Below are 10,484 nucleotides of genomic sequence, written 5' to 3'. Positions count from 1 at the left end.
AAGAGCCCCCTAATTTTCTTTTGCCTTCAAACAATACTGCAATGTTCAGAAAGGAGGGGGTGTGGATAGACTGTTTCTACTCAAGCAGTTACTACAAAGCTGTTTTCACTTAAATATTTATATTATCGTTGTATCGCTTTTGTAACTTTTTTAGTATGTTATTACTTTCTAATGAAAAAGACTTCAGTGGGAAAGAACTGGAGAAAATACAGTTCCTTGTGTATTTGACTCCAAAACAGAACACAAAGGGGTATTTTACTGCATGGCACAGGTTAAATTATGTAATTTCCTGCCATGTACCCATATCTATGTAAACAAAGGGTATAAAGTCTCGGATTTAACATGGCCCTTGTAAAGAGTAAAATAAAGCTGTGTGACCTGACTAGTTTTAATCCTTTTAGCATTCATACTACAGGACCCTGGGAGATGCATCATAGTCATTTGATTTTAAAAGGGAATCTAGCCACACTTGGCCAGGTCACTTGAAGCGTGAAACACAAACTTCAGTGGTTTTTTTTTTTTTCTCTTACCTAGCCATTTGCTTATTCAAAAGCATTAATCCAGGAATGGCCAACATTTCTACATAGCAACCAAATGCATTTTTGAACCTTAGTTTTGGGTTCAACATGAGATTCTGCAGGAAATGCCATGCATTTGAAGCTGGTATCTGTCAGCTTTCCAGGTTGAATAACTATAGTAAAGACATGGTGACTAAAATTTCCTTTATTTATGTAGCATGGCTGTTAGCTTCAGCAGTTGCCAGTACAGAATCCAGGGTCTTTTGACAAGTCATACACATGGCTAAGATTTGCAAAGGCACAAAAAAAAATTCAGAGTCTGTTTTTCACTGATTTGAGCAAAACTTGGGTGCCTAGTTCCTCTTCTCTGCTTTGATTCTAAAACAGAGCAAGGAATATTTTACCTCTGTGACAGCAAAACTAGAAACAAATTACTACAATCAGAGCAGAGACATAGGTGAACCAGGAATTAATTCGAGAGACTTACTCAGTTTGACCAGATCTGGTAGAACACCTCAAAGGCAGACTACAGGAAAATGGTATTTTCAGTGAAGTTCAGGTTCTGAAAATCCTGGAAGGGATTTGAAAATCACAATGTGCAGCAGACTTGGAAGACTGGCTCTCAAAACTCTTCAGAGGCTGCACTGCCTGATTTGTTCTCCGTCCCTTGTGGTAGGAAATCTTACGTCTGTACTTCACTATGTTCCCAGGCTGGTAAACTCTTAAACACATGCTGTCCTAAATAAGAAAAAGCTCAGATTCATAATGGAACATGAGAATATACTATTGTCCAGGCTTGCCTTGAAACTGGTCCAGAAACTGCAGCAATTACAGAACACAGTTGTCTTGTTTCCTAAGTAAAGTGGACAGGAGCTCGTTTCTTAACACAATTTCATGTCCTCTGAGAAATGCTCTCACTGTGATAATTTGAATAATAAGTTCAAGGTCTTATATTGACATATGAAACCCTTCTAATCTTCACAGGAACTACAGTGCAAAGGAACTACGTTCAACCTGGCTTGCCATTCCCCAGAGCAGTTGGAAATTGGGGCCTTAAACCTCAGGTCTGCTCATCTCAGGGCTCTGTGTGCAGCAGTGCCAGCTTACACCTACTCTCTCAGCTGTGCTCGTGCAGTCCCAGGAACTGATCCAGACAGGGTGTAAAAGAAAAGGTGCACCGTGTTGTGAAGGCAGGAATAGTTTGCCTAGGTGCTCTCATGCAACAGGGACCGTTTCTTCTGCCCTGGCTCCATCTCACTCCAGAAACTCCCACAAAGTGTCTGTGCCACTTCACAGGACCTGCTTTTAACTCCTCCCAAATGAATTCTGATCACTCACTTCATTATAATCTGGTATATAATCTGAGTACGTAAACATCTACTTCACTGAAACTGTACAGAATTCCAATAGGGAGGGCTGAAAAGATTTGGGCTCTCTTCCCTGTTCTGTCCCTGAGTTGGGATAATGACCTTGAGCAAATCGCCTTGGTCAAAATTTTCAAGTCCATATTTAGACACTAAAATAAATAAACTGATTTTCAAAGGCACCAGTCAACCACAGCTTCTATCAACAACACCCTAATCACCAACAGACTCTAACAATTACTGTACATAAAGTATCTTAGTAAAACAAGAGATATCTCTCTTGACATTCTGTTACTGCATACTTACAGGGAAGAAAGTTCTCCGCTGATCCATAGATCACCCACATGTTTAAGCTCAGCTTGCAGTGACTACGTTGCTTTCCCTTTTTATACAGATCAGGCCACACTCTTACTCATGAGGCAATGTCAAACATGCTGAGTACAGCTGGGAGAGATGCAAGGGAATAGCTTTACACCCTCTGCATACATTTTAAAGGAGAAAGATGGAACAAAAAGAAAATAAAGTGATTCAGAGAAAATAAAATCATCACAGGAAATATGAGAAAGGATGAACGGGAGGAGGAAATAAACTACTACAGAAAGAGGAATGAGAGTGGATAGGGAGGGATGCGAACGGGAAAGTCAGAAGGCGCGGTGATAATATGTCTGACAGGTGATCGCTTGCTGAGGAACGGCCAGTATTTAGCCAACTTCTCTGCTTCCCTAAAGTGGAGGTGCCAGAAAGGGCCCAGTGAGGACCCCGATGCCTGCAGCGTGCCTCGAGCGGCCGTCACGCGCTTGGAACGGGTTGGGTGCTGCTGCCCCCCACCACTTCCAGTCACGCTCTAGTAAAGCCAGGCCCTGGGTGCAGGATCTTCCTCGATGGAGAAAGCCACCCTGCCCTTGGTCATGGCTGTCTGCTGTTGCGACAGCTCTTCACGGCTTCCTGCTTAAGCCACTTTGCATCCTGTCACCAATTCTCCCCTGACACTTGCGCCTCGTGTACCCGGCACCTGACCCCCTGCTTAGGCTCACCAGGATCATCCTGCTGTCACTAGTGGCCCCCGCGCTCGCCCGCTGCGGCGCGTATCTGCAAAGGAGCCAACTCAGTGCTGCTGTGGACAAAGTAACAGGGACCTTCTCGGCTCTTTGTGAAGCCAAAATCGTAACTGAGCAGGTCAGGCCTATTTCTAAAGGCTGAGACACACAAATTTAGAGAGATAATTATTGGTGCAAGCTCCTAGGCGGAACACAGAAGCTGATAAAGCGTAACTCTGAGTTCTGCTGCTTCTGGTTTGCTGTGAGTTAACCTGAGATTAAAATACAATCAAAGCTCTTTGATGCACATGACACTAAGTTGGGTGGGAGTGTTGATCTGCTGGAGGGTAGGAGGGCTCTGCAGAGGGATCTGGACAGGCTGGATTGATGGGCAGAGGTCAACTGTATGTGGTTTAATAAGGCCAAGTGCTGGGTCCTGCACTTGGGTCACAACAACCTCATGCAACGCTACAGGCTTGGGGAGGAGTGGCTGGAGAGATGCCCGGCGGAAAGGGACCTGGGGGTGCTGGTTGACAGCCGGCTGAACATGAGCTGTCAGTGTGCCCAGGTGGCCAAGAAGGCCAACAGCGTCCTGGCCTGTATCAGAAATTGTGTGGCCAGCAGGAGCAGGGAAGTGATCGTGCCCCTGGACTCGGCACTGGTGAGGCCGCAGCTTGAATCCTGTGTTCAGTTTTGGGCCCCTCACTACAAGAAGGATGCTGAGGTGCTGGAGCGTGTCCAGAGAAGGGCAACGAAGCTGGTGAGGGGTCTGGAGCACAAGTCTTATGAGGAGCGGCTGAGGGAACTGGGGTTGTTCAGTCTGGAGAAGAGGAGGCTGAGGGGAGACCTTATCGCTCTCTACAACTACCTGAAAGGGGGTTGTGGTGAGGTGGGTGTTGGTCTCTTCTCCCAAGTAACCAGCGATAGAACGAGAGGAAATGGCCTCAAGTTATGCCAGGGGAGGTTTAGACTGGATATTAGGAAAAATTTCTTTACTGAGAGGGTGGTCAAGCATTGGAACAGGCTGCCCAGGGAGGTGGTGGAGTCACCATCTCTGGAAGTGTTCAAAAAACATGTGGATGTGGTGCTTCAGGACATGGTTTAGGGGACATGGTGGCGCTGGATTAATGGTTGGACTTGATAATCTTGAAGGTCCTTTCCAACCTTAGTGATTCTGTGATTCTGTGAAATCCTCACAGTCCGCATTCTGAATTTATTCATCTGTAAATCCACGAGTGAGAAGGGGGAATTCTTGCCCAAGGAAAAAAAAACATTACTGATTTTAGAAGTGCTTTGAAAATTATTTAATCCAGATTTCTATTCAAATATATTCTTATTTTTCTAAATATACTTGTTTAAATTCTAACCACCTATATTAAGGCTTAAGCTTTCAACACTTTAAAAATATTGTAAATTACATTTATAAATGTTCAAGCAGTGTGTTTGATGTTGACATTTTAAGGGAAGTCAAGGCAGTGAACCAGGAAGGGTCACCACCAAGGCCTTCGAACCCAGTTCTTAAGTCTGAAAGCTGGGGATCTCACTGGACTCTTTGCAGATAGAGAATGGATAAAGCAGACCAACCAACTGAATGACTAGTTTGCTCAAAGTTATCAAACTGAGTATTATTAGGGGGGGAGGAAAAACTGGTTTTCCTCTTCTGATCTGTTCGGATCAAAAACAGGACTTGAGAGGTTGGTTAACAAAAATTTACTTTCAATCCAAGGTTCCAGCAAACCCTGCTGAGCAGACCCTCCAATGGTTTAGACTGCAAGATCTCCTGGAGCGTTCTGTGGCTCCTGCACAAGCGATCGCCCAGCTTTCTGCTCCGGGAAAAGCAGAACCTGAGGCAAGGATGCTTGTGTCTGTCCGGGTCTCAGCCCAGTACCGCTGCCCCAAGAGTTACTGTGCACGGTCAGGACAGCTGCGGAGCACAGAGGCTCTTGAGGACGCTAAAGTCCTTCGCTAAAACTAACATATATTGTACCCAAGAACAGGAAAACATTACAAGCTGTAAGTCATTTGATATTTTACACTGGTGACAAATACATCTGCTCCTTGGTTCACCTAAATCCAATGGGTCGTGTGGCCAGCTGCTGTCCTCTTCAGTGGGAGAGCCCAGATTGCGACAGATGGTTTCTCCATCTCTCTCTCTCTCTCTCAGGGAGCTGCCTTAATTACAGTTAGTGCTATGCCACCTATGCATTAACTCCCTTCAGCTGCTATACACACAGGGTTAATGCATGGATAGGCATTAAGATAATACGTATATTCAGAAAACAATGAAGTCATCCACGTTTCAGGTCCCCTTGTCCTAGTTTTGTACCAAAGTGTGTCACATCAACAGCGGTTGCAATTCAACAAGCTAATAATAAACCTAAAAATCCTATATATCAGCAAAAGATTGTCCACAGCTGCAACTATCCACAAAACAGAGGTTTAAAGCCTCACACTGCACGCAGGTGAGTGATGAGGAAAGTCCATGCATTGCCCTCTGGTAAGGCATAGGCCTGTCTTAGCCCAGGCAGACCTACAGCAAGGTTCGGCAGCTGTTACAGCTGGGTTTGGCAGTGCGTATAGGTGTGCATATGTACTATATATAGTGTGTATATATAGTACAGAAACCTAGGACCACTCACAGGGATGCCTCTTTAGATGTACCCAGGATGATCAAAAACATGAGCTCAGTGCACAAAGTAGGGACAATACTTCACCATTTTGTAAATTAAGTTTAAATGCAAAATATGGTGTAAGCAGCTTACTTTTTTCTCCTGTATGTTCCTCCCATACTTTTCAGTATTGCTATTTTAGATTGCAGTTACCTGTTCATTTTAATAAAATTCCAGTTTTCATCCAAATATAACTTGATCAAGATCATGAGAAAAATTAATCATGCTCAAGCATCAATACCAACACCCCATTCACCACTTCCTATCTGATATAAAAAGTAAAAGAAAAGCAAGGCAAATTTCTATCGCATATAGCTAGATATATTTGGTTAAGTATTTTGTATAATGGTCAATTCTCTTGATTAATAGAAATACATTCCCACTTTAATGCAAGGCTATTTTTACCTTGAAAATTAACATATCATCTACAAATGAGAAGCAGCATTAAGAAAATAATTTAAAAGTACAGAGAGAAACCAAGTGTAAATCTGTTAATTTAAATCAACACTTGCTGCTTGCTTATTTGTATTATAATTGGAGTTAATTTAAATCTGTCTATCTGTCTAGATTTTCCTATTTATTTGTTTTTATTATACACATATTAATGCTCAGGCCTTTCAAAGGAAGACTCTATAATGCCCACACTAAGTCCTTTGGTATATTGAGGCTTGTAAACAGATTGCTAGATGAAGGCAAAGATTAAAAGATAGCAAGGGGCTGCCAGGTTAGAAGCCTGAATTAAATCCATTAAGATATATTTGAATAGGCAGATAAGTGAGGAACAGCAAGCTGGGCTGATGGGCTGCTTCAGAGAGAAGAAACCACAGCGAGAGTTGCCACACATGGTAAAGCATCAGGCCACCTGCTACTCACGTCCAGAGACTATTGATGTCCTGTTGGGAGTTCACCCATCAAGGAGAGTCCTGCTGTGATAAATCAAACTAAAGTGACAGCAGAGTTCTTCAGCCATAAGGTCATTTAATAAAGTAAGGGAAGAGTCACACACGTAAGTGTAAATACCCTGCACACTTGTTTAACTTGGTGCTAAAGAGCTGTTGAAGTGGGTATGGAGCATGCAAAATACAAGAAAAATGGAAGAATTTTAAATTCTGTTGACCTGCTCCCTAGGTCCTGAGGCTGGATTTCCATCTGCTCTAGCAACATAATTAAACGTTTGCTAACTAATGACAGTATGTGGCTTTTGTCACCAAAAGAACAGACAGTGGTAAACAAAACCCTATTTACAAGAGGTAGGGAGGAGGGAAATGTGACTCTGCTGTTGAAATTAGAGATAAACAAAATCACACCACTTAGCTAAAGAGCCTGTCTAGACAGAGGAAGGAAAAAAACAAATGACAAAAGCTTGATGTTATTCTTGTGAGAAAGAGAGGGAAAATTATTTTGTAGCTGGGCAAAAGTCTTCTGAACCAAGAATGTCAAGACTCCAATGTCAAGATCACTGAACGTCACCTATTTTACACTACAGAATAAGATAGTCTGGTCAGTGCAAGGCCTTCTTTATTCTGGAAAATAAGACAAGAATCAGAAGCACGAACAGCTTAGGAAATCAGTAAGAATATCAGCCAAACAGATTTTGGTCCTAAAAGTATAAGAGCCGCAAGCATACACTGAGGCTTCACCTACATGGCACATCTACTCTGCTGCAGCTACATCAGTAAAATTTAATTTAAAAGAAAGTGATTATAACTATTCAGCTTTGAATTCCTGTTTTGAAATAAACTGTCCACAGCAAGAGTTATTCCACAAAAGCCAGGATGGAATAATTACTCTACTACACTCATGCCAAACAATTTTCCCAGCAACACAGCCCTAAGCAGAAGAGAGTGAGTTTTAAAGCTAAAATAATTAACATAATTCACAGAAGTGGAATTTCTTTATTCCAGCAGTGAACCTGAACCACTCTACGTTGAGCTGAGAAATTTTATGCCATTTTCTAACATGATTGTTAAGGCCAATTTAAAAACAACGCAGCTGCTAGATAAACTATGAAATTCTACCTTGAAATGTCTCTCAGTTACTGCAGATAACTGGGACTTTTCCCTTTTTGTGGGATGGAGTGGGGGAAGGCACATAGCACATGTACAGCCAAACGCTGCTCTCCACTGAGCAGGCATTCCTGGAAAGTGAAACAAGGATTTGACAGAGCGAAGCAATTGAGGATTAATAAAATGGCAGGGAGCAGGATAGTGGGCATGCATGCAGGGCCTTAAGTAATATACACAGTTTAAATACACAGGGACATAAGGAGTTGAAGATGGAGAAGCAGGAGCAGAACTGTCAGCTGGAAGAGATGCTGGCTTCTTGGCAGCTGGGATGCTCAATTCTTTTAAATATAAAAGTCAATGGATGACTGAGATTTTGATCAGTGTAACACCAGGTTGAACCTTGCAATGCCCTGATGATTTTGGTTGTTTTCAGAGTGGCTCGCTGTTCTGAAACATCACTGCCACTTCATCCACAAAACTGGAGGTAGGGTGCAAATCTTTGAAGGCAAGTGGTCACCCTGCCTCCCTCTGAACAGTTACATCGTCATCATTACCATAATCATCTTCTTCCTCAGATGCCTGCTGCTCATTGGTCAGTCATGCCAATCAGGGGCAGAAGATGAAGACACAGGAGGAGGATGATGGTTGGCAATGCTGGGTCATGGCTGTTGAGGGAACACTAAAATAAAGGGTGGAGAAGAATTGGATGGCAGGGCCTTGCCATACCACATTTCTGGTCTGTTGGCTGGAAGCAATTAACCCCCATAAAGGATAGGATGTCCTTGTGGACGGCTGGGAATCAGTCTCATCCCAGCCCTGTCACAGACATGTTAAGTTAAACTCCCTAGGTCTCGTTTTTTCCAGTTTATAACATTTGAAGGCTATTTCTCTCTTTATAGGTGTGTGGAGACAAGGGACTTCGACTATTTCATGGAATATTCATATTACCACTATAACTTAATTTATTTCAGAGTTACCTGCCTCAGTGTATGGCCTCTTCCACTTGTACCTGCACGCTTGCCCACTTTACTGGATTGAGAATTGTGAAATCTCTCTTGAAATCTCACAGAGCGTCTTCCTTTTTTGCTGTAAAAAACTCTGTTTGGATTTTTTTTTTAATGTTAATAGATAATGTGAGTCACAGAGGCACAGAAGGGTTTCCTCTGAAGCAGAGCGCTCCAGCACACGCGACTTTGACATTATTGAGAAACCACCAAGTCATTCGGAAATCCTTCATACTTTACCAGAGATTTTGTCTTTAGGATCCAGCAAATTTTTGTACATGAGCTATGGACTACTAAAATATCTGCTGTGAAGCATTACAGAGATCATTTCAACCGCAATGCATAAAGGGCAAGCTTGGCTCAAGACGCGTTGAAGGCAGTTCTGGCATACCCAGGCCTCCCACTCAGGAGCTCCTGCCCACGCCGCCGTGCGGGAGTAACCCCAGCTCCCAGCACAGCGTCTCCTGCGCTAAAACCAAACCCCGCTGAATAAAAACCGGGTGACTGCTTCTCCCCACCGCCGCGCCGTATCGGCGGCAGGTGAAACCGCACCGCAAGGGAAACGACGGCAACTTTCCCTCGCTTATTTTACTACGGGGTCCCTTCACTGAGGGAAGCACTTCAAGGTCGGGAAAAGAAGGGTAGAGAGGCGAGGGGCAGCCATAGCCCCACGGCAAAAGCCAGCCGCCCTCGGGCCTGGGCCGTCCTGCGAGAGAAGGAAGCAGGCGGGGGACTAAGGGCCTCCTCCCCGGCCTCTAACCGCCAGCCGGGGCCCGGCGGCGGGGCTCGGCCTGGGCACGCATGCGCAGCTCCCGGGACTTGTTGCTGGGCTTGTAACTTTGGGGCCGGGACGGTGCCTCGGCGCCGCGCCCCATCTGGTGACGAGAGGCGAGGCGAGGCGAGGGGAGGGGAGAGGCCGCGGCCGCCCCGGCACAGGTAAGGGAGGGCGGGAGCGGCGCTGCCGGCGGCAGCCCTGGTCGGCGGCGCTGTCTGGGGACGGGACGGGCAGGGGCGGCGTGAGGCGGCCTCGGTGCAGGTCCGGCCGCGGGGAAGGGAGAGGGCGAGGTGAGCCCCGAGGGGCGGCCGCCGGGGCTCGGGATGTGCTGCCAGGTGAGGCCGGCCGCCTCCCGCTCCCCTCCGCCCGGCCCTCCTGAGGCAACGGTCGTTCCCGCCGGGCCTCCTCGCCGCTCTCCCATCGGAGGCCGTAGCGGGACCCCGGCCTTCCGCGGGCTCGGGGCGGGGGGCGGGCGGCCGGGGCAGCCCTGGGGCTGTCCCCTCCCTGCGGAGGGCCGGCGGGGGGCTAACCCTCGCACATCCTCCTTGCCCAGCGGCGAGCACGGAGCAAGCGGGCTGGCTCCCTGCGGACGTTACGAGCCCTGGGTTTTCCGGTGTGCCGCCTGGGGAAACCGGCCCTGCCGGCCCCGATTTCACGCCCCTCCCGGGGCTGGGGGCGCTGCCCGGGTCCCAGCCGGAATAAGGGAAAGGGTGCCTCGTTTCCAGAGCCCGTACAGCTGCCCGCCGTCCCTGCGAAGGTCGCGAAGTGCCGCGCCTTGCGTGCTCGCTCGGTTGCTGCAGCGCAACCCCACCCGTAGGAGGTCTCGCCTTTCTCTTTATCTTCCCGACAGCTGGCTTATTTAAAAATGATAGCTTGCAGGAATTGGAAACCGTGTCTGATAAGATCCAGTGCTTTACTTAAAATTTAGTTGTGATGAAGGTTTCCAAAGTGTGTGCAAAAATACTTTCTCTTCTGTCAACACTAAAATTCAATCCTTAGAAAGCAAGGATAGATTCACGGCACAAATTCTGTGTGGGCTCTTTGTTTCTTTTTTTGTGTTGTTTTTTGGTTTTTTCCCTGTGATGAAACACAGCAGTTGGGACAAAATTTC

General features: G+C 46.1%; 1 protein-coding gene across 1 annotated transcript in view; it reads left to right on the top strand.

Moving 5' to 3' along the window:
• Positions 1-2,508: 2,508 nt before the first annotated feature.
• TMEM63A (transmembrane protein 63A) overlaps positions 2,509-10,484 on the top strand; it is a gene marked incomplete at both ends in the record, with an annotated part of 38,284 nt that continues 30,308 nt past the window's right edge. The window contains one exon of the mRNA XM_081998599.1: positions 2,509-2,693. Coding sequence (XP_081854725.1) covers positions 2,509-2,693 — 185 coding nt within the window. The remainder of the gene's footprint in view (positions 2,694-10,484) is intronic.

The sequence above is a fragment of the Phaethon aethereus genome (assembly GCF_964289735.1).
Source record: "Phaethon aethereus genome assembly, chromosome: 3".
Classification (NCBI taxonomy): Eukaryota; Metazoa; Chordata; class Aves; order Phaethontiformes; family Phaethontidae; genus Phaethon; species Phaethon aethereus.
Note: the sequence above shows the minus strand (reverse complement) of the source record. Positions and strands in the feature narration are given on the sequence as shown.